At 41.0% G+C, this 25,230-nt stretch overlaps 1 protein-coding gene across 1 annotated transcript in view; it reads left to right on the top strand.

The window, feature by feature from the left end:
- The first annotated feature begins 7,229 nt into the window (after window positions 1–7,229).
- Window positions 7,230–25,230, top strand: part of KCNK10 (potassium two pore domain channel subfamily K member 10) — a 71,204-nt gene continuing 53,203 nt past the window's right edge. Inside the window, exons 1-2 of the mRNA XM_065839436.2 lie at window positions 7,230–7,734; window positions 8,631–8,688. Coding sequence (XP_065695508.1) covers window positions 8,637–8,688 — 52 coding nt within the window. The 5' untranslated portion in view covers window positions 7,230–7,734; window positions 8,631–8,636. The remainder of the gene's footprint in view (window positions 7,735–8,630; window positions 8,689–25,230) is intronic.

The following is a 25,230-nucleotide window of genomic DNA, read 5'->3' as shown; positions in this document are numbered from 1 at the left end:
ACTGCTGGATTGAGTGGTGTGTACTTAAAATGAGATCCACAAGGTACATAGGTGCCTAACTGCCATTTACTCATTCAGTGTTGCTTGCCTAAATACCTTCATGAACCTGTGCTACATTCATTTATAAGTATGGATCAGGACTAGTTGTTTTGGATCCCTGAGTTCTTGAATGGTCAACTGGAGATGATTTAATGTTTTAAACTTTTTCTCAGAATGAATACTCAGCACTGTTTGAAAACTGTTTTTTTTTCAAGGTGTCTTCAACTGGAAAATCACTTGTCACTTTTGAAAGCTTTAGTTGACGGCCTCTGTAGCAAAAATAGTCACCAGTCCGCGGTACTCTTTAGTATTTCAAAGAAGTGCTCTAAATGAGGTAGAGGTCTTTCCCTTGTGAAACTATTTCTTTGTGACAATAGGAAAAAACCAAAAACAAGCAAACAAAAAACAAACCCACAGACTGCTTATCTGAGTTGTACATGCATTTTGTAGTACAAATTATTTTGATCTGGCTGTTCATCAACCATGTTAAGACACTGGGACTAGAGATAACCCGTGTAGCATTATTTTGTATAGAACTATAAATGGGATCTTTGTGGACAAATACAATGTAAAGATGTAAAATATATAAAATTATTTATATTGCTCCTTTTAAAAAGAAGATCCCAAGACTTTCCTATGTTTTGCACACAAAAGTAAGTGCAGCTGTTTTAGAGCTGTAAGGATGCATTCCTGAATTACTCCATAAACGGCTTAAAGAATGTGTGCATTCAAAATGTAAACAGATAAAAGAGGCTGGTTGTAGACACTCTGCAACAGGTAGCTTACGAAGTTAATGTATAATACATTTTTCCATTATTCAACATATAAATACGTTATCTCAGTACACTTCCCAGCTCCCATAACCTCTTTACTGCCTTTATATTCCCAGACTACATATAGTCCAGAAGCTTACTATAATTATATATGGCAACACATTTCTTTTCATGTGTAACAGAATGAAATGCGTGTCACCTGTTGGTTTGTAGGCAGTAGCAGATCTGCTAACTGCAAGAAGCCACTGCCTATGGGTTGATTCACAGTGAGCTTCTCACTTTGCTGAGAGTATGTCATGTGTGAATAACACTGCGGTCTCTTGCCATGTTGCACTTAAATTGTTGTAATTCCACTATATCTGCTCCCACAAAATACTATGAAACAGTTAATGAAATGTAGAATACGATAATCAGGGTAGTTGTTGTAGAAGGTGATGCTATGTACTAGGATGGATCCAGTCTTTTTATTGCTTTCTTTTTTACCAAGTCCACTAGATTCCACTCACGGCTTTGTATTTGTGTTTCTTGTTCATGACTATATGTGTGTGTATGTGTATAGTTGGTGTAGAAACTCAAACTGGGATGCACCTAGTGTTAGGCTACACATCTTGACAAATGCAAGAATAGCTTTTTCCTTGCTATTACATTAAGACATGCAGTTGTGAACTGTTTTTCTAATTGTTATTATAGTACCTGGCACACTGTTCTTATAATTAATGCTAATGTTTTATAATTTACACTGAGAGCATAGCCCCCATTCTTCCTACAATAGAATAATAATTTATTGTTTCGATTTTGCTTGAAATAGCATCCTATTTCAAAGTCGTTTTCCCCTGAGAGATCCAGCACTGGAGGTGTCACTGGTGTGCAAATGCAGAGACTCAGGCAGTTCAGCATGTTAGCCTTTCGAACAGTGGCTAAACTACTGGTTGCAAAAGTTACACATCTGTGTGGCTGAAAAGACACATGTCCTGAGCAACAAAGTTGAGGGAAGGTGTAGGAGAATTCTCGTAGTCAAACTGAATAGGAAGCCTCATCTCATTCCTTATTCCACAGCTGCATACTAATATTCTATATTTTGGGAACAGCTTCTTACTACATGAGCCATGTGAGAAATATGTTACCTAATTTAGAAAGTAGTAAAGCTCTTCTAAGTACTGTAACAGCGATGATTAATGCGAGAGTTGTATTCAGCCCTTTTAATGCTCAGTATAGCTTCTTTCTTCCCCTGCAGTTCAGAGTAGAAAAGAAACAGGCATGACTAAAAGCTATAGGAGGACTGGTCACAGTGGATGGTGTCTGTGCAGATTGTTCCTCCCTACTTTAACTTTTCTATAGCTGCATTAATCCTCACATTTAATAGGCTGCTGAGATGATACACTGCATTAAAAAACACTGACAGGAACAGCTGCAGTTAGGGCCATACTCGATTTTAAGAAATGATGAAAGTTCTCGGTAAAATAGGTTCTAAGACAATGCTGCTGAGACCAGCATTAAAGTCTTTGGTGTGTATGGCCCTTGACCCTGCCCCACTGGCTGATAAGGCTGCTGTCATGTCTGTGGAAAGTAAAGTCAGAGTACAGGATAAACATCCTTCCAGGTAGCTGGATTAGTTCCACTAGTCCTGCAGATTAAGAAGGGAATAGTCAGGCTATACAGCAATTCATAAAATAATCCAAAGTCTTTGCCCAAGATTCCAGCATGTTCTAAGTACAAAGCTTTGTAAGTGTATTTCTTACACTTTGGAGGCATTAGACAAAAAGGCATTAGAGCTACCAGCATATGCATAAAACCATGCTGTTTGGCCCCATCTTCCTTGATACTGAAGTAGTCCAATTTTATACCACTCCTTGAATGACTCCTATGTGCAGGTGTGGTTTAATATATTTCCATCATGCATTAAACATTTCCATTTATTTATGTCCCATTTGGCCTTCAAGCTGAAGAGCGTGTGTCCCACGTTTTTACCCTTACCCTTTTCATGTCAAGGCCATCTATTCTTCTCTCAATTTGTATCACTGTGGTTGGGGTTTTCCTGTTCCCTTTTTACCTTGTTACTAGCATGGCTGCATGTATTTCTGTCAATATGTTCCTGACATTGAATGCCCTTCGTCTGCTGCCCCTTGTTTTCCCTCTCCGGCTATTTTGTGTGTTGCTCTTCCCCTGAGCCTGCTGCTATGTTCCTTTCCAAAGTCTGCATTGTCACTGCATTGACACTGCATTGCCTTGGCAGGCCAAGCTCTCACATGGGCCAGGAAGCTCACGCACCAGGGAGGCTCAGACCCGGGTTCTCTTGCATCCCGTTTCTGGCCCAGGACCAGCCCCCGGGTCCGCCCGGGCCCGGCTGCGGGGCGGCCCGGGAGCGGAACTGGCCAGGGTCCTGAACGGCGTCCGCAGCCTGGGCTGGCTTCGCCTCCACCCTCCCTTAGTGGAGAGAATGTCAAAGAAAAATAGGTATCTCCGAAAGCTAGCCTCCAAATTTCCTGTTTAATATAGAGGAAAGTTATCAACCTGCTAAGGTAAAGCATCATGTATCTATCTAGTAAGAAATCTTGAAAAAAATGACACATGGGAAGAGAATAGTCCTGCTAGAAAATGAAATTGGCGGCTTGTTTTTATTAATCAGATTTGCTATTTTTGTCAGATATCAGCTTTTGATCTTATGAGGATTCTTCAGGGACATAATGGAAAAAACTAAGAACCAGATTGTAATTCTCCCATGACTATGATTCAGGAGTGATTGTACTGAAGTCAAATTCAACTAATGAGGAAGAGATGTAAGTGGGTTCAGAGACTCGATACTATGCAGCTTGAGTTAATGCTTTTTTACATGCCAGACCTTAACTGAAAAAAAAAATGCTACATTATCGTATTACACTAATACTGTGCATGTACTGTACTTTTTCAGATAGAATAACAAAGTGAGGTAAACTACTGTACTGTAGTCCTTGCTGGCCATACAAAAGGACTGATATAGCAGGTGTCTGAAATATGGAGTCTGGCTAATGAGGAATGGCTACCAGAAAAGAACTGAGGATGAAGAAGATAACTACAAACTGTGAACCAGGTACCCCTTCTCCTCTCCTGGCGTGTAGAGGGTAGATGCTTAAAGTGGGTCTGAGGATATGAATGATGTGTAAGGATATGAGAGGCAGGATCCATAGTGTATTCTGATCAGTGTCACTGACCAAAGGAACCTGCAGACAGTATGTGGTAACTCAAACAGGTCAGATCTGAGAAGATAGGTTGTTACTGAGGTGTAGTTGCCTCAGGTAGACTCAATTATTCCATTGAAACCATTTCTGCCAATAAACAAATTTTCTGTTCTATGGATTAATCCCTGAATGAATAAAGGCACAGCACTGCATCCTATGACTTAAAAAATGCTAAGAAACTGCATGCAGTGGAAGACAATAAAAATAGTAAGCTGCTTTTCCTTACACAGTACATAGTAGTCCTGATTCTGAGTTAACTTGATTCCTAGCTATACTAATGTTTCTGAAAACCATCTGAAAAAAAGACCTTCAGGTTATCCTAGAGAGAAGGCTTTAAATGTCCTCCTAGACAAAAGGCTTCCTAGAGAGTAAAGAAGTTATAAAAGGATTCTGTACTGGATCCTGTCCAAATTCTTAGTACTGAAGGATTGGTCAATAGAATATAAAGAACAGGATGCACTTCACTTGGGTTATTCTCTATCTCTCTTGGTCTGAGTGTAAATACCAGAAGTCCTGTGGTGATGAACTGAATGAAGAATGAACTTCACAATCAGAAATACCAGATTTCAAACAACCATATAGTTCACCATAAACTGAATAGTTATATAAACAAATGAGCATCTTGCAAAGTGATGACACAAAGACTTTCCAGACTTCATCTAACCATGTCTCATCTCTTCAGTGCATTCAAAAAATGGAACATACAAGTTACAGATGATTTCTGTCTACTCTTGATGCATTTTTCCATTTCTACTCACTGGATTTAAGTAGGTATAAGAACTAGTTATTTATCTATTCTGCTGTGTCTTTCTTTGAGCTACATCAGAACAGCTTCTAAGTCACTCATGCCATATTACTAATGAACAGTAAAAGGGCAGTTAGCGTTTTATTTTTTCTTTCAATGAGACTGCTTGTATTAGAAAGCCTCTTGTCTATTTTGTTGTGACTGTCACAGGCTCAGTCCTCTAAGGTGCTTATTCTCATCTAACACCAACTCTGAGGACATTAAGTCTGAACAACGAACCCTAAATGAAAAGGCAGACCAGTTTGATAAACTACTGATATGAAGTTGTATCCTGAAAATTCTTAGGCAGGTACTAAAGTAGATTGATTATGCTATATTTAGTTTTTTCTCTTGGTGGTCTTTCAGTTAAATATTAAACATTACTGAATCCACTTAATTTATAAAAGTTGACAGAGTAACAGCTTGAAACACTATAGCTTCAAGGCACTAGTTCTCCCTATTATGAGAATTCAATATCACTGAGGGGTGAAAGGCCTTTTATTTGCATAAGATAACAGTTACGTTTCTATGCAACAGCTGTGCTGTCAGAGAAAGATGCGCTCATTGTGCCAAATCCATCTCTGGAGTAACCCTATTGATTTCAAATGAGTTACTTTGGGAATAAATTTGTCCACTAGATAAAACTGCAGGTCTGAGGCATCGAAATAATTGAGCAAGATTTCCATGAACACAACATGGTAAAAAATTGCGAAACAATTACATGATGTCATGCATTTATGTACCTGACAGATCACAATTGATTTGCCACAAGGTTTTTAACTTTTTGATACTATGGGAACATTAAGATGATACAAGAAACAGGAATATGGTATTGTGTCATTATTCTCTACTTACTGTTACTGTAAGTCAAACAAATATGAGATGTCCATCTAAGATCAGTTTAATAACAGAGGATTCATATGGCCGCATGAAAATTCCTCTTCTTTAGACAGTAACAATCAGGATCTGTTTCTGGTAATGAAGTACCTAAAGATTTCACCTGTAGACTATAGACTTCCTGTGCAGGAATTTATTGCTGTTGGCCTTTTAGTAACCTGTTTGATGTTTGGTGATCTTAGGTGAGCTCTCAATGAACAGGTGTCTGTGGCACAATACTAACCTCATCAGTGAACAGTTATGGCACAAAGACAAAGTAGTGCTTGTGTTAGGGTGACTGACCTCCAAATCACAATTGGGTAATATATATCTATATGTCAGTTTTTCCCAGTAATGTACGAGGAAGATACCAGTAAACTCGCATCTGTTTTGAATGCAAAGGAAAAGTTATAGACATGCATATATGGGTGATATATTTGTGTGTATAAATATTTAAGTAGTTCTTTATTGACACGTATTTGATAAGTGATCTTTTGTGGGGTTCAGAAGCCTTCTTTGAAGCCTTTTTGGTTATTAGAATATTGAAAAGATTTCCTAATCATGATTCAAGTCATCTCACAGTACAATTAGCAAAGCCTACTCTCACTTTTGTTTCCATTCAGTTTGTAGAAGTAATGCTAACGGGAATCCCGAAGCCTATTCAGAATGTATCGTGGTTTGCTTGCAAAGGAAATACCTTGTGCTCCTGATGTCATCATTGCAATAATCTCAAATTCAAGTCTGACTGAGCAGGCTCATTATCATTCTCACCATGTCCGCTCTTTAGAGCAGCCTCTCCCACCTCCTCCTGTACAGCACAAAACAAGAACCACAGGGGCACTTGGATTAGGGAAAGAAGAGACAGCCAGCACCTCCCCCCAAGAAAACTTGCTGCACTACTTCCATCTAGTTCCTTCAAACCATATTGCTTTCCAGGACATCGCACACCACCACTAAATGAAGGCGGTGGATTCACAAATGTTGATTTCCCCTTCCAGTTTAGGACTGAACAAAGACTGGAGACAAGCGTGAACACGTCTATTTATTTAGCTTCCTGAATATGGATATGAAAAGAGTGTGCCAGCCTCCACAATAAGAGTTTCCAGAGGAGAGCCACACATTTCAGACTGGGTTTTTGCTGTTGTTGTTTGTTCTTGTTTTTGTTTTTGTTTTTTCACCTGGGTAGATGTATCCCTTTGGTTAACTAGCATCTGAGCAACAGATAGAAAGGCAAGACAGAGAAGGTAGTTGCACAAAAAAAAGTACGAGGCAAAAAGCAAGGGACAAATTGTCTCAGCCACCCAAGTCCAGCCACAACCATGTGTCTTGAAAATTCAGAAGATCATGGCTATGGACCTCAGCAGTGATTCTGTCTCTGACCCATGACCCACGTGAATTTGTGGATCTCTCCCCTAAACCATCCCCAGCCAATGATCCCCTTCACACAAGGAGCTGATTTCCACTGTCGAAGAGAGGAGGCAGGACAGGGTTAATCTCGCACAGTGTTCCTTCAGGCCCCCAGAGGGGCTCGGGTTTTGTCTTGCCGGCTAAGGGAGGGGAGCTGGGGCATACATTGTAACTGGAACTGGAGACCTTCCTGGTGCTACCAGCCTGCTCTGGGTCTGATGGAAAGCCTGGAGCAGGAAAAGAATGCAGACTTGGCAAGTCGCGAGGGTCTGGTAATTGCACAAGGTAAAGCCAAATGTCCCCTCCTAGCCCTCCCGCCCCCTCCCCGCAGCCTGGCCACATCATTCAGCTCCGCCGTGCCAGCCTTTGCCTTGATGCCAGGTGTCTGACCCCGTCCACAGCGCGGACAGAAAGGGACGCAGGAGTGCCCTGGCTTTCGGGCTGCTCGGTCCTGGTCCCCCGGAGCCTGCGGGGGCTCGGGCGATCGCCTGCCCTTCCCCTCCCCCTGCGCTGCAGAGCCTCTGGATGCTGCCGTACTCCTGCCATGTGCTGCTGCCGCTGCTCGTAGCTTAGGCGAGCGTATCTCCGGCTGCAAACTCCACCAAACAAGCCTGCATCCTCCTCCGGGAAAGGATACCCAGTAAGTACCAGCCGGAGCTGCCCCCGCCCTAGGGCACCCCGCCGCCGCCTCGTACAAAGGGACTGGCAGCCTCTTCCCCTCGCTTCCTCACCCCACCCCTCTTAAAGCCAGTGCAGAGAGGGGCTCCGTGAATTCCCTCCAAAGCTATAGGGTGGCTCCCTCCTCTTCCTCCTACTCCGTCTTCTTTTCCTACTCCGGCTCTCCCTGACGAGCCAGGCTGCTAGTGCATTCATCCAGACGGGGATGGTCCCCAGCCTCGCCCCAGCCATGCCGCTGCGGCTCTCTGCCGTGGCTGACTTTAGTTACCCCTGTAGTGCCCGGGGCTGAACTGAGGTGGGCTCATTTCTGGGGGGTGGCTGAGCATGTGTGCGTGTGGGAGGTGTCCTGGGGGCGTGCGGGGGGGCTGGCCGACTCCCCCATCTCTGCCAGGCTGCGGGCTCGCCAGCCCGGGTGCCCCGTCAGGTGGGCGCAGCAGAGGGGCTGGGCTGCAGCGGGGACCCCGCCACCCTGACATCTGCAGGTGGAGCGGGCGAACCAGCTGCGGAGCCTCCCCAGGAGCCAGCAGCATCCTGGATCCGCTGCTCTGCTCAGCTCAGCCGGCTCCGTTCCCGCTCCTCCTCAGACCCTCCCCGGTCCTCACTCCATCCCTTCTTCCCCTCTCTCTGCTGGGGTGCCTGCACCCCTCAGTCACCTCGCCGGTACAAACCCTCCACTCCCCTCCCCGCCTCTCCCCACCTTCTTTGATTTATTTGTGTATTTCTTTCCTTGGCAACCACCAGTTCCCCTCAGACAAACAGCGCAGGCTCCCTATAATTTGAAATTAATTTGTTTGACTGCAGCACTGAGACAGGAAGGTTGGGAATTTATTTAATTGTTTTTCTTCCCTGTGCAAAAAGGAAGCGATGAAATTTCCAATCGAGACTCCAAGAAAACAGGTGAACTGGGATCCTCAAGGTTGGTGATTCTCTATTACTATCATTACTATAATAATAACAATTATAATTATTCCTTGTGCCTAGTGACTCGTAGGAGACTATTTGACTCCAAATGGGAGGAGACGTGTGATGCTCGTCTGCTGCCCATGTGCATTGCTCAGTCTTTCTTGTTCAATCCTAGCAGTGCATTAGAAAATGCTCCTCAGATGTGGAGTTGGGTGGGTGTATGGGTAAAACCTCTTGTAGGTGTAAGTTTTCTAGTTCTATATTTGAAACCTCTCTTTGCTCCCCTCCCTTTTTCTTTAGTATTTCCATGGCAAACTTGCCTGGGATGGCAGTGATCTCTGGCTCACAGCATTGTTTTGTTTTATCTGTGGCTCCTTTGTTGTTTCTAGTGATCATTGTCTCTGCTAAATGGGTGGTACAGGAGTGGACACAGATGTGACTGCTTGCTCAGGGCTCCTTGGTGGAAAATGTGTGTTGTTAAGTAACTGGAGCAAAATGCTACTGCAATATAAGCCATAGTGTGGATGGTATAAAAAGACACATTAAATAATGGAGCCCAAAGGGACCTTTAGACTCTTTACTCTGTCCTGTTAACAATTGGTCAGCCCAAGTGAATAGTTTGATTAACCCTATAGTTAGGTTTGGAGTCTGTCTTGGGGAGTGTGCTTGTGTGATGGTGGAAGAAGATTTACGCCAGTGCAGTGGTTTTCAATAAAATGATCCAAGTGGTGTTTTAAAATAAATCATAATGAAATGCTCTTTTTTTCCTGGCATGGGGAGGAGGTTCGTATGCAACCTACAGAAGAAGAGACTGAAAAAACCCTACTGGTAATTTGTATACTGGTGTGTCATATTTCTGTGCATCAGTACAGGAGCAGAGCAACTTGAAGCCATATGCTCAGGTTTGCAGCAGAACGGCTGGCAGCCAGTCGCTGTACAGCAGTGCTTGCAGAAAGTATGAAGTGATTGCATGGGCTTTGCTTATTCATCTTTATTCCGCAGGTTTGGTTTTAGTGGCCAGTTTGTCTGTCATTCTCTGTGTCCTCATGTCTGCAAATGAAACGTTAGAAACAGTTCCCCTTGGTGTAGGAGGAACACAGCAGAACAGACATCTTTCTGCTGAGCAGATCTGATATGCTGTTTGAGTAGTATACACAATTAAGCTTTAGTTTAAGCATTGCTATGTCTTTAATTAGATGAAAGCTGAAATTGACCTCCTCCACCCTTAGCTTCATAATGAACATATGGATAGTAGTGCTAAAAGAGATTTGATTATTTTAATAACAGCATATTCCTTATCCTATGGTCAAAATTCTGTGTGGTTAAAACTTGCTCTTCCCAAGTGCTTTGCTAAATTTGTGTTTGCTGTTGCTTCATTTTGTATATCGCAAAATGCCTTTTGCCGCAAAAAACTCCTTTCCCCTCCTCCCCTGACAAGGCAAGCAGGAGGCTGTACCCATGGCATTCTGTATGCAGCTCCTTTGCTTGGCAGTTGGCTTCAAAGCATGTGGATTCAACAGGTGGTTGGTCACAATTTACTAATGTTTCCAAAACTGTAGAGTACCTGAACATATAAAAGACCACAAACCCAGCAGGTTTCCTCTCTGCCAAGCTGAATCCCTGCTAAGGACTGCAGAATCCTACCTGTTATTACCCCTCAGTTTATTGACTTCGTTAACCAGGCAGCAAGGATGCTAATTGTGTAGCCAGGAAGGAAGCAAAAAATGTTAATTTCTAATTCTCCAAGGGACTCAGGAAATAGATAAAAAATTGATGAAATTGAAAAAGGCAAAGTGGTAAGAAAAAGTTGTCTAAGACCCAATCCTTTACCCAATACAGGAATAATACAATGGCATTGTACTCACACAGTCCCACTGAAGAATTAGTGATATGGGTCTGAAACAGGGTAGATCAGAATTCCATTCTTTTGTAAACAAAAATTTGTTTTATGTAAATGTAAATGTTAGCAAAGATCTACACAAAATCACCTAGAGCCCTAAAGTTATTTTGATTTACAGTCACATATGTAGTCAGTTCTCTGCATGCATATGTGAAGAATGTTGTTTAGTGTTCCATCCTATGTGATATTCTTGGAGTTAAGCACTGAAGCAGCTTTTCTCACATATAAGGATCAACATGTAGAACACTGGTGGTGCAAGAATACAGGGAGTCCTAGGTATTAAAAGCAGAGCTCATGTCCACTTAATGTTCACACTCAAATACCAGGCTCATTTCAGTGCGTATTGTGTGATTGTGCCCTGTTGTAGTCGTCAGACAGAGAACGTGCAGTTTCCACAGTTTTGTCTAGTAGGAATTGTGCTAGCTTGTACTAACAGTACTTGAAATATATCAACTGATGTTCCTGGCAAGCAAGCTAGCACTCCAAGGATGTAAGTGACAGCTATGGTATCTCAAAGATTGTTTAGATCTGATTATTCCAGGCAATATTTTCTAGATACTATGCACATTCCTAAAGCCCAGGGCTCTTGCTGTGGAGATATGGCTGGCTTGGGACTGATGGTGTTGCTGGTTTAAACCCAGGTCAGAATGATAGTCATTGAAAAGAATTGATGCTCAGACTCCTAAGGCTAACTGAACTATAAATATTTACATACGTAAATAGATTAGAGTCTCCTGGTAACTTCCATCTGGCATAAAACTGGTATTCTCAGTTCACACTAGCAAAGATCAATATATCATAGGAAGATTTCATGGAGAGAACAAGTTTAGAAGAATAGAACTGACATGAGGGACGGTGTCTGACAGACAGCTAATCGGACACTGATGTCTCAGCCATTAAACTGGAACAAACAGGGCATGGATATTGAACTGTGCTGTTATCCTGTCATGTAGTATCTTCCCTGGCCTTGGATAGGGAGTATACCTGCGCGTTCCCTGCAAATGCTGAGTGTGTCTTCTAGATAAACCAAATATTTCATAAACCTGGAACCACACAGGGTTCAGATTCCCCAAGTCAAGTCCCCTACTATTCCAAGCAATCAAACTATATGATCCTGTTAATAAACACATCAAACTCCATCCCAAAAGTCCGTAACATTCCAATGTGAAATATGTTATAGAATCTCATATATATTGATTAAAAACCATTGTTCATATACAGTGAGTGAATAGGGTAATAAATGAGTAAAAAACCCAAGCAGGCACCTCAAGAGTATATTTGTTTTAGGGACAGTTGGATGCATTAAGGAGGGGTACAGGGTCTCACACTATCTGACCTCTCATTTGAAAAAAAAAAAACGTGGCATTTGTGTTATTGGTGGAATCAGCCTGAATTTACACTATCATAAAACAGTTGATCTACCTATCACTGATTTTTGCTTCTTCCATTTGGTACAATTCAGGTAATGTGATACTAACTGAAATGAGTGAAAGACCAGATTTTTAGTTTCATACTCTCATACTTTCCCATCTAAACTTTTCAGAATATAAGGTTGGGTTTATAGCAGCAGATGAATACATTAATTCGTGTAATTGTTCTCATCTCTTCTCTTTCCAACATTCCTCCTGCTGTTCCACCCACCTGTTCTCTGTGCTTAAATTGGCTTATAAACTCTTTGCACATATATTTTTATACAGTGTATAAACCACAGTGAATCCCTCATCCTAACTGAGATATCTGGATGTTACAGCAATATAATTGTTTTTTATCTACTAATTATCTGCTTAAAATGGCTGTTTCTTTGTAGAAAGGAAAGGTAGATGAGGCACTTTCCAGTATACTCAAATATTATCCCTGGGAATCACTACTGAAAGGTGATGGTGAGAAGTGTTTTCCAGGGGAAGGATGTCCATCTTCATGGTGGCAGGCAGAAAATGGAGTTGAGTCTCATTCTATCCTTTGTGCCTTCAGTTTTTTGCTGTCATTGCAGTGATACAGATTGTCAATGCCTTTTGAATTTCCAGATAGATCTTCATCTCTATATTGACCTTTTGGAACTCTGAAGTTTTGATACAAGTTCCCATGTCCTTTCACAAAGCCATTGTTTGTGTAGGATGACTTTCTGCAGCTTGGAACCCTAAAATCATGCATTTATTATCATCTTTACATTTAACATGGGAGTTAGTGGTCCATAGGGAAATCAAGCTGTGGCTGTGAGTCTGGAGTTCCTCTTCAGATTTTGCCACTGACTTACTGATTAACCTTCAGTAAGCCACTTACCCTTTCTTTTCCACCTTTTTTCCCCGACTGCAAAGTGAGAATATTAATACTTCCCTAATGCACAAGGGTGTTGTGAAATATAATTAACTTGTTTAGAGCAATCTAAGATCTGCTATTGAAAGAAGAGCATATGTATTGCAATCAAATGCTAAAACAATTAGGAGGGAGCAAAACAGCCTGTCATCATACACAGATCACATCAATTAAGAAATAAGGTTATCTCTGCACTTTGCAACTAGTATTACCTGCGCTTCTTTGCAGACACTGAAGACTCAATTGAGTTTCCCATTAGAGGTATCTAGAGACCCTTGATATTCCCCAGCTGCTGCTCCAGAGGGGCTCAAGTCTTCCATAAGTCCTGTGTCACCTGCCATAGGATTTCTAGCTTCAGCTGAGACACCTCAAGCAGCACTGGACACCTATATGTGGGAAAGCTGAGCTGAGTCCCAAACGATTTCATGCAGATACCAGGATTGAATCATCCCTTGACGGCTATTGGAAAAAATCTTCAGCGTCCTCTACTCAGTATAAATTAAACTGACACTGTCTGCAGAGTCTTACAAACTGCTGCCGTTCCTTCTTTTCCTATCCATTTGTTCAAAGAGACCGATGCAGAAGGTAGACTCGATTAGATGAGTAGAATGAGGGTGTCAATTTCTGTCCTTTGTTTTCAAGAAATGTATGAAAATAAGTGGAGTGAAACTGTGGGCTAGACAATATCTTTCTGCACTATGAAGTCAGTTTTTAGTAGCTCGTGTAAGAAGACTGCTATGGAAGGCTATGATCTGTTAAAAAGTAGCTCTGATCCCACCAAAGGACCCATGTTCAGCAGAGTACTGATCATGTGCTACTTGTGTCACTGACCCATCGGATAGACCAGGACTCTGCTGTGCCTAATAAGCATGGGTTGCAGAACAACTGTGAGGATTTTCTTTCTGAAGACAGATTTGAAGAAGAATAGAAACTGGATAAACAGGAAGACACTCCTGGAAGTGCATGGTATATAGACACAGTAGTGGAAAATACAGTAAGGTGGAAAATTTGAAGAGTTTGGAAAACAAATAGAAGCAAATGAAGAAATCAGAACTTTACAAAAGGCCATGTGGAGATTGCAAGAGAGGCAGATGAATACTGTGTACCCTAATGTGGCAAGAGATAGGAAGATCCAACTGAATTAGCAGAAGAGGAAAGAGACAGTGGAGAGCTATTGGTTTCATCATCATCATCATCTTTAGGACGCCCTGGAAATGGAAACACTAAGGATTCAGAAATCTAAAATTAGTAATAACAAGTGGCAGAGTGGAAGACTGGACAGCAGCTTTCTTAGTAATAGTGAGGAAAGACTGAACTCTAGTCAAGCCAAGAAAGATGAAGGGCGGATAGGGTATCATTAAGATGTCATCGATAGTGTGAGAAAAGGAGAATGAAAAGAATCAAAGGCTGTATGAAGCTGTAAATCTAAGACAGGGAAGTGCAGTAGAATTGTCAGCTGTGGGAGAAGTTAAGACAGAATTATTATTTCAGTGAAGAATATGAATGCTGTTTTTTGCTACATTTGTAGAAGAGTAATCCATTAATAGGCTTTTGGACTGAACAGTCCCTTGGGCAACTCTTGAAAACTGATGCTACCTGAAGTGATGGCGTTTGCTTTTGGGAGAAGGATATATGATATCAGCTGTGATTGGGTAGGCTGTGATTCAGCTTTTGGCATCTATGTGGATTTTTGTAGCTAGTGTGTAGGCTATATCAGCTTCAGAAAGAAGAGTGCATATATATGGTGATACAGTTTAATTCTTACTCTATTGATTTAATCCAGAGCTATGAATTTTACCACTCACTTCAGTGCGAGCAACATCAGATTCTTCATTTTTAAAGTATCAGACCTGTGTTGTCCCCACAAGCTTTACAGAGTTAAAAGTAGAGTAGTGCCAGAAATCACTGGGAGAAGAGGGGCCCTAGGTGCTGTGTTGTAAATAGGGTAAGTACCTGGAGTGAAATGGAGAGGGAACAATGAGGAGGTCAGGATAAGAAAAGGGTCAGAAACACACTAGGATTCAACACAGAATATTTCAGAACTCAGTGTGATGAGAATGCCTAACCTTTATTTTGTAATAATTTCAGTGTAACAGCAAAAGGTAAAGCAGAGAATATAAAGGCTGAACAGTTTTTTATAGAATTTTAATGTAAAAGAAGTGACATTCAGGAAAAGCCTAAATACTACCTTTTTAATACCTTTTTTTAATAGGAATGCCTCTCTTTTCTTTTCTGTAAGAAACTGAAAACTTCCTGGGACCTCACCTTTGTCAGACAGGCTGCTCATATTCTACTTCCTGAGACACTGCTATGCTTCTATTGTTTGTCTGTAAAGCATGTAGATAAAAAAAACATTTTACTATAGTGGAAAATGTGCTCTAAGATGAACCCACTGATCTTCATAAATAACCTACCATGCAGTTCTCACCGGTTACCTCAATGAGGTAAAACAAATGAGAACAGCATATATCATATGCCCTTGTACTTCAGGGTGGTAGTACCAATCCTTTTTAGTCCATGGAGCATTATTATTCTCCCAGCATACTTTCTGAGCTGCTTTTCACAGTCACAATCAAACATTGAGTCAAATTATTTAAACAAAATGGTATTTCAGAAGTGAACTATGAATCTCTTACCATGTTAATAAACCACAGAATTTAGGGAATATTTCCTTGGTCTGGGAATGCTGAGACCAATAACTCAGACTTCTTCTTTTTCGTTAACTGCTAATACAGCTCTTATGCTATTACAAATCTTACTATTGGCAAAGTGTTCCAAATGCGTGCTTTACTGTGTTATTCAGATGTCCCAAAATACAAGCATAGGAGATCACTGGTAAGATTTTGAGGTTATACTGGAAATTTCAGTGTGGGCATATCTTGGTGTTGGAAATGGAAATGAAAGTCAGTAAGGAGATAGAATCTTTTATTAAAACTTGTATAGAGGGGAAAAAAAAACTGGAAGGCAATACACAAGCCTGGCTTAATTTTATTTTTCTATTTTTAAAATGTTAGTGGAACATCCTGCTGAAAGCTGGAGTTGTGACAAGGGACAGGACATATAAAACATATGAAAGGGATTGGAACTTGTTACATTTAGGATCTGGTGTCCTGAGTAGGGATAGTGATCACCTTCAAAGTCTGGGTGTGGGTTCAGTTTTTTTTAGAAGTCCAGACATAGTTAGGTCTAGTATTTTGTTTGAGTTTGCTGTTTAAGAGATTTGAAAAGAAGTAAAAACCTAACAAGGAGAGACAAAGAAAAGCTGCTTCAGGTAATGTAGATTACAAAAGAACAGACCCAAAGTGTGAGTGTCAAATCTGCTGCCAGCAGTGCAGAACTTGCAGACTGAAAAGAGTATACCTGTGGTAAGGCTGAAAATTATCTGAAAAAAAAAAAGAGCGGACATGAAGACAAGTTTGGCTGCCTCCAACTAGAATTCACTGTTTTCAAGCACATGATGTTCCTCCTGCCTATTAGAAGGAAGCATGTAACCTCGAGCATATTTTTAAAAAATGAAGTAACTTTATGTTCTCTGTTGGTTCCTCAGGCGTGTATCAGGGTCTTCCTCTGTGAGCAAAACTAAAACACAGTATAAATAATCTTATGGACATATTACAAAATATTTTCATCTCATGAAGTGTCTTTAATAGATGATGATCTGTTCATTTGGCTAGTCCTTCATTGGAGAAACATGCTTACATTTCTTACATTTGTTCTTCAATTCTGCCCCCAGGGAGATGCATTCAATAGATCTTTAAATTGCTTCAGTTCTCTGTCTTTCTGATAACCCATAGATTATGCATGACTGTGTGACTGTTGTTTGCTGTAGACAATTGACTGTTTAACTAGTAGGGAATAACAAAAGTTAACACCCTAACAACATCTTACAAAGCAGTACAAGTTATTTTGGTATCACTATCCAACAGGATCATCACAGTGCTTTAAGTATCAGGCTTTGAGTATCTAGATTTGTTAGAGCCATATGTTCGTATCTCAGCAGGACTGACTCATCTTTTCTTCCCTAGGAAGAAAAGACAACATGTTGCTGACTTTACTGGATGAGGATTTTGGATTTTGGCACCTTAAACTTGTGCCACTGAGATTCTTAAGGTTCAGTGATATGCTGTTCAAGCGTGCTTGGATTATTTCTTTCTTACCCAATACTGCGATATAATAGGACTGGCATGATGTGCAAACAGCAAATAAATACTGACAGCTTGTCTGGGGCTTTTATGCTCTCAAATTTCAGCTTTCCATTTTAGAGAAACAAAAGGCAGTCACTAGCTACTATGTGTGAAAAACCTCAATGATGGAAGAATTATAAAAGAAATGGTAGTGCAGAAACTCTCAGATGAAATAAAAGAAGCAGCTCACACATCTCAAAGACATTCCTCTAGGTTAACTCTGATCCATCACCGATTACTTAAATGTTAAGACTGCCAAATTTAAATTGCACAAGAAAGGGTTGTGCAGAGAAGCCTTGTGTAGCAACCGTTATGACAGCTACAGAAACAACACCAGATCATTACTGAGATTTGCTTTAATTCAGAGCATTTTCCTGTAAATTCCAGTCATTGACCAGATCGGGGAAAACACCACTAGACTGATACAGAAATTCTTAATTGTTGTTTTTAAGGGGAGCATCAGTTTGAGCTCTGTAGGTAGGGTCAGTAATGTGCAGATACATTCCTAAGGATGACCCAAGAAATCTTTGAAGGGGAAGAATTAGTGCTGACTCTATTCTTATTTGGGGATCAGAGTTCACATTGCGTATGTTTTCTGGCCTTACTCCGATGTGGAGGGTCTACTGCTTGGCTTTTAACCTAAGAGAGTCCTGCAGGAGATACTGTACTGCCCTGGCTGAGCAATGTATTGTCTCTCAGTTCCAGTCTGTAATGTAGTCAGTGGTGCTGCTGAAGTCTTCTTTGTGTGACTGAGGTGATCAAGAGATTCTGTCACTCCACTGTTAGGTGGTACCCCTGGCAGACAGCAGCATCAATCACATTTCACATGTAGAGTAGATCCTGCTACGAAGATCAGCATGAGGCTTTGCTTTGGTTTTGTCTCCCCACTTGCTTGGCTTACTACTAGGTTTCTGTCAGTAAGAGTGTACACAGGCCTTCTTAGGCTAAATTGTTGCAAGGCTTTGGTTTCTATCAGTGGTTGGTCTGAACATAAGACCATTAGCTGAATTTCTTTTGTGAATCATAGAGATAGGATATTTCTAAGATCCCAGTCCAGCTGCTCTAGAAGCAGCACACCGACTAAAACTACATGATCATATGAGCACTTTGAAGCAGAGCTTCAAGTCCTGTGGTGGGCAGTTCAGACTCCTCCTAAATGTTACTGGAATCCAGGGACACTTTCTGGTGAGGAAAGTGTAATTGACCCGTTTCGTCCAATAGCATGTCATGGTGCAATCATTTTTTTTTTTTTTAATGAATAAGCAGCAGCTTCAACCTGTTTGTTGTTCATTGAAGGGTGAAGTCTGCAGAGAACCAGAGCATAGCTATTTATTCCTTGGTGTTTGTACTCAAGACTTGTGACATTCTCACAAGAAAGCAGTTTTTCTAGCCATTACCTAATAAGGACAAACAATGGAATGCTCCTCTCTTCTGACAGGAACTCTTTTTAGCAAAGTCATGTCTAAACCCCAAGATATGGAGCCAAAAGCACTTGCTTCCTATTTGGCTTTTGACAGAGCAGACACCTGCATGAACTAGTACTCCCAATTTTAGCAAGAGCAAGAAATACTGATCTAATGTTAGGGAGACTTTTTTTTATCAGGGAAGTAGTTTTTTTAGTCTTATTTCAGAAAGGGAAAGGTGAGAATTTCTCTTCGGTTTCTTTGTATTCAGTTTCTCTATAAATAGCTTCATAAATCTGATGATAGCACTGCTGCCAGTGAGTGTGTTGGAACAAACACAGTCACTGATCTTGAAGCAGGAGGGCTCCTTATTTGGGACTTTCCCCTGGCAATCGCTTCTACTGTCCCCTCAACATTTCCTACTCCTCACTGTAATGCTCTTCTACTCTATTTTCTGTTTTCCAGTACCTGGAGTTCATTGGCGAGTCCCGTCACATGTGAACATGTGCTTGGCTCCTTGCTCTGGGCTCAAGTGTCAGAGGCAGTGGGGAGGGCAGCAGAGTGCCAGGTCCCGACAAGAGGAACTGAGCAGTGAGTTATGGGTCTGCTGCCTCCCACGCTGCCAGCACGGCTGGAGAGGAGTGAGGGACAAGAGCAGATGGATGGATTTGGAGAAGGGCAGGGTGGAAGAGAGGTCAGGAGAAAGAGAAAGCAAAGCAAGGGAAACAAAATTCGAACTGCCCTCCAGCAGTGTGCAATCTCACTCCAGCACAAGACAAATCTCCCTCAAGTATCCGCCTGGACTTGGCAGCTCTGTAAGTAGTGCTACAAATGGTGTCAGTAGCAGTGCATCTTCATGTTAGTGCCAGTAAGTCTTAGATAGGAACTGCTTGAGGACTGCTGTCCTGAAGCCAGTCCAGAAAGAAAAAAATGAAGATGCTTTCAGCTGTTCCTGGAGTTCATGTCCTGTCTTAGCACATCCATTCTTTCGACCAGTGAACTGTCATGTATGCTTTAGAAAAGCTCAGTGCCTGACAGAGGGAGGAGGGAGGGGAAAGTATCCCAGCATCCCATGACCGTGACTTTTGCCGAAATTTTTTTACTGTCAGTGGATAAGTTCTGGCTGATACCTGCACAAGCCAGCCTGGGGCTTCCTCTTGTTTCCCTGCCATTTGCACAGCCTCAGTAGGCAGGATCTCTGAGACTGTCATTGCAGGAGAATAACTTTCGGGAAGTCCATTTTAGGTTCATGGGCAGGCTCTGATTGTGGTTCTGACAGCAGAGAGGCTGGGTCAGAATCTGGAAGTTCTTGTAAATGATCAGCAAGAGCAGCTTACACATGAGTACCATTATTTTTCCTGGATGACCAACAAAAGAAAGGAGTCTGATTTATGGCTGTCTAGTAATCTTGTAACACACAGACGAGCATTTTGTCATGTGTAGTGGAAAAGAGCATGTCCCCTAAAAGAACTTGAAGATTTGCTAATACATTGGTGACAAATCATTGCACTTGTTTGATGTACATATGAAAAAGACCTTGTTTTAATCAACTTTTGAAAGTACTCTTGAATATAATTAATTGGCTAACGTCTCTGTGGCAGTGTTTACTTGAGACAAACTGTGAACACGTACAGTATTGTTTTTCTTCAGTGTCACAGGGGTTTATGTATTATTTGTGAAATACTTTGAGATATTTAGATAATCATGAAAGATTATTACAGACTTGGCACAACTGATGCAAACAGGAATGCTGAGCTGTGTTTAGCTGTTTTACATAGAAGGGGAGGGAAAGGATTTCAAGAGCATTTTCCTGCTGCGAGTCAGGACTAGAATATCAAGATGAATGATTTTGTTTGTTTTCTTTTTTTAATATCCTTAGCATTTCACCGATTTGTTTACAGATCCTGGATGATGAATACAACCCTACAACATTAGGCTGTTTTCCTTTGTTGCCCTTCACTGATAGCTTTTCTTCTTGGGTCCATAGGAGTATGCAGGGCACAAATTGAAAACACTTATCTGAATTATTTCTGGCAGATGATTTTGCCCTGTTCTTAAATACTTGCAATGAAGGAGATTTCAATATCTCAATTGCTGTTTCCATGCTTAACTATCCTTGTATTAACAATAATAGCTATTTTTTTTCCTAATATATAGTCCTGTATTTCCTTGGTACAGATAAATCAGTTATTTCTTGACCTATTTTTAAGGGATTTAGGGAAGAATTCATCATTGTCTTCAGTTATTCAGTGTCTTATTTTAGTTCATGAGACTACAGTTCACATATTTGCACTTAGTCCAAACAGCATCTTCATTTATATTAAGATATTACTTTGGAAAATTGAAATGAAAATCAAAGTTGAAAAGTTGACTGCGTTGATTTTGTGTCATGGACAAATGACATTTGAATATGTGGTGGAGTTTGATTTACTGTGGTTCACACCAAGATAAGAGATCTGTCAAAACTGATTGAAGGAAGAGACTGATATTTCCCATATTTAAATGCAGATCCAGTGTTTGCCTCCTGTAGTTTGCTAGCATATTCTCTCCTCTATTCCTGTACTCTCAATGAAGCATGTCATTATTTAGTCACCATTCAATATTTTGGTGATAAGTGAAGCAGAGAAAGATGTTGAATAGAGCAGGCCTTTCTGTGCCATTCAGAGTTTGCTTCCCCTTTCTATTAGCCTGAAGAAAGAAAAACGTGTCTTCATCTTCACTGGCTGCTAACTATATGCAGTTGTATGAAAAGCTGTGTGGGAGCCAAAAATGGACAAAATTTTAAAGAAGTAAAGTACAGATGTCAAAAATAGGGGTGTCTCTTTTTGGATAGGTCTTAAAACACACAAGTCTGGGGGCAGGAGAGTGGATTTCTACTCCGGCCTTGTCATTTGTTTCATGATCTTGGTTAAGCAGTTTCTTTTTTGTCCAGGCTATACCTACACAGCTCTATTCAGTGAGAGTTGAATGCTGCTGCCTGAGCTAGGGCAGCCCAAGGAAACTGAACTTGAACCTGTGTGGTATAACACTGCTTTGAACCAAATATGTTCTGTTAAGTGGCGAGGCCTATAATCAGAAGCTCAGCACTATGCTGACAAAGCTACCCAGCTTTTCTTGGCTTGAACCTGATTTCTGTGCAATCTTAATGAAAGTTGGATCAGTCTTCAACAAGGAGCCTAAAAATACTTTTGAATTCTTCACATGAAAGATTAAGGAAAATTGTTGTTGTCCGGCATCAGACTTTTCCAGAATTGCTTGAAAGACAGTGATTTACAGTAATTATTGCTATTTGTAATATATTCAAAGCAGTGACACTCCTGTTCTAAACATTGCTGATATTAGGGCCCCTGTTGTGAAGAGTTTACTCTATGAAATAAATAATTATAATATGTAACTATTAATCAGGATTGGATTTGTTGGCATAATAAGATTTCTCTGGGTTTTATATGGTTAAGGGCACTGATATTTTAGTCCTGCAGACTTTTTATTTTCCTAAGCAGCCATTGTGAGTTTTTCCTTTCTCTACTTTGAAAGCTTCTTGTGAGATGGGTGCTTGAACTGCCATTCTTTTGTGCTTTGAAGAATTTACAATTAGAAATGGCAGTGCCTTTCAGAAATACAATAAGTATAAAAGTGGTATTCAGACCCTCCTCATTCTCTCACTGTACTTTCTTGACTAAAATTAAATTAGCTTGTACATCTTTTCTACTTCTTTAGGGAGACTAGGTTCAGAATTGCTGAAGTGAAATGATAGAATACCAGAGAGTCTTTCAACAGCCTCAAAAAATCCATTGAGAACAAAGAAAAAGGACATGGCATAGGGAAGGGGAATGGTAATTGCTTAGACTTTTCAATCTTTTACACCCTTGTAAAACTAATCACAACTAGATTAATAAGTAATCCAACCAGTGAAGTTTACCCGGAGCCCGATTTCTAGCCATTCTTGTGTTTTTTAAAATTGTCGGTCAGAGATATCACATTGTGTTGCTACATTTTCTTCATTGGTTAAGAGTGTATACACTTCCTGCCAACCTGAAATATTTAATAAATTTAACATTTAGCTTTAAGTTAAAATGGATGCTGCTAATATGTGTTTTCTCAAATGTGTATAGAAAATGAGTGAAATAAAACGCTTGTTTGTGGGAAGGAAAAATGAGAATGAGAGATGATAAAAAGTGAAAAAATCAAATTCACTGAACAAGGCAAATTAATGTTTTTGTTCCATATTGACCCAACTCCAGTAGAGAGTGAGAAAAAGGCATTATTGTTGGAAGGCTGCTTTCTCTCTCTGTAGCTAACTCATGTTCATCACTGTAGTTTAAGTCCTGATCTATACATTGATATTCTTAGGGCATGATTGTAATGGTCTGATTACTTTTTCACCAAAATCCATATGCACTCCATGACTGGTGAGACTCAGAGGAAAAACATTGCTGAACAACAAAGTCTGAGTTGTGTCCTCACCTTTATTGCCCCCATGCAAACTGCCTGTGGTGGGCTGACCTTACCTGGCTGCCAGATGCCCACACAGCCACTCTCTCACTCCTCCTTGTCAACAGGAGAGTGGGAGAAAATAAGATGGAAAGGTTCGTGGGTCGAGATAAAGACAGGAAAATCACTTAGTAATTCCCATCACAGGCAAACCAGACTTGACGAAATATAATTTATTGCCAATTAAAATAGATTTGGATTGTGAGAAACAAAGACAAAGGTTAAAATACCTTCCCCGCCTTTATTTTTTCCTAGGTCCAGCTTCACTCGTTCATTCCAGACTCCTCTTCCTCCTCAGCCCACATGGTGCAGGGGAGATCGGGAATAGGGGGTTGTGGTGAGTTCATAACAGTTCCTCTAGGCTTCACCTTCCTCCTCACACCTTTCCCTTGCTCCAGCATAGGCCCTTCCTGTGGGTTGCAGTCCTTCTGGATAAACCTCCTCCAGCGTGATCTGTCAAAGGGCAGCAGTCCTTCAGTAAAATCAGCCAGCTCTGATCTGGAGTCTTCCACATGCTGCAGTGTGGATATCTGCTCTGATGTGGTCTTCTCTGTGGGCTGCAGGGAAATACCTGCTCCACCCTGGTCTCTTCCAAAACTCACACAGGCTGCAGAAGAATACCTCCTACAGCTCCTGGAGTATCCCTTTCTCCTTCACTGACTTTGGTGTCTTCACGATTGTTTCTCACACTTTTTTTTCCTCATTTCTTACGTTCTTACACAACATTTTCCCCTTTCTTAGCCATATTTTCCCAGAGGTGTGGCCAGCTTCACTGATGGGCTGAGCTGTGTCCTGTGGTGGTCTGTTGGTGTCAGCAGGAACTGACTCTGTCCAGCATGGGGCAGCCCCTGGCCTTCTCGCAGACGCCACCACTGTAGCCACCTCCACCTTGGCACCTAAACCAAATACCCTGTCCTAGAGATCAGATAGCCAGGGACTTGGTTTCAGTCAGACACTTGCTGAACAACTTAAGCAGCAATACTCTGGAAGCAACAATACTCTTGTAGGATGGACAGTGGAAATTGGGAAAGATTCTCACAAGATTTGTCCTTTGGAAGAAACTGCTGTCCAATAGGAATGACAGTGTCCTTCAGTGGAAGGCAAGATTCTCTCTGATGATTTACTGTATCGCAGAGTTTCTTGTTTGCCACTAAGGAAGCTCTCCAGGAACTGAGAAGAGGCTTAAGTTCCCCTTAGTTCTTCTGATCTCCAGGGCACCAGCATCCCCACTCTGTGAAGACTCTCATAGTTGAGAAGCTCTTTCTACAGAGAGACCATAACTCAGACCACACTGATTTTTTAATTTCTACCATCTTCCAATTTAGGCTGTCTAGATTTTTTTTTTTTTTTTAATTTTTGCTGAAAGTATAGTTTTCTAATGAAGAAGAATTAAAGTCATGTTACGAAATGGTGGTTTTTTGTTTTCACTTAACAACTGTGTTCCAAATGAAATAAACAAGAGCTATTAATTAGTCTGTTTCAGTTATAACTGATGAAGCAGAATTATGTAGATTTTTTTTGAAACTTACTGAGAATCATAATTTCAAGCACTAGCTGGGAATAGATGACAAATGATAGAAAAATTGCAGAAACCTTTTTATTTGACATTTTCCCCAAAGCTGCTGCCAGGGATGGCAAAGCAATGGTTAGACAGAATTCCCTCTGATACATATTACTGACATTTCTTTCCCCACCAACAGAGATAACTCAGTATGTGAACTTTTACTCTGTTTCACTAGTATTATCCTATAATTGGAAGCAAACAGTGACTTTATGCCATATGCAGTTTTGTAACCTAACATACTTTTCCCTTCTCCCTGCCGCACTCTGGGAAAGGAGCCGTTGGGAGCAATCAGTGCTACTTGCTTTCTAACAGCACATGCAGTCTTCTGGATTGAATGCATGTAGCCCTTTCTGCCTTTACCTGTCTCTGTACTTTGTTGAATGCCTTGCCACTGATGACTGCATTTGCAGCACACTGCTGAGATGTTGCTGAAGTCAGCAGCGCTAATACTGCATTAGAGAATCCACTTCAGGGAAAACAATGTTAGATTTAACCAGTGGGGTACTGCTGCAGTGAAAAGCTATGTGCTCGAAGGCACTCTCTGCATTTTCCAAACAAACAATACGTCAAGCTTTGCTTTCACAAATAGTAAATCTAATAGCAGTGCTTTTCACTTCAGTGGCAGTTTGCAGCAAAATGCTGTACAAACAGTAGGGTGAAATTCCCCTTGTGTGGCAGGCTCATGATGACTTTCACTGCT

Source organism: Patagioenas fasciata, chromosome 5 (genome assembly GCF_037038585.1).
Source record: "Patagioenas fasciata isolate bPatFas1 chromosome 5, bPatFas1.hap1, whole genome shotgun sequence".
Classification (NCBI taxonomy): Eukaryota; Metazoa; Chordata; class Aves; order Columbiformes; family Columbidae; genus Patagioenas; species Patagioenas fasciata.
The sequence above is the reverse complement of the archived record's forward strand: the minus strand, read 5'-3'. Positions and strand labels throughout refer to the sequence as shown.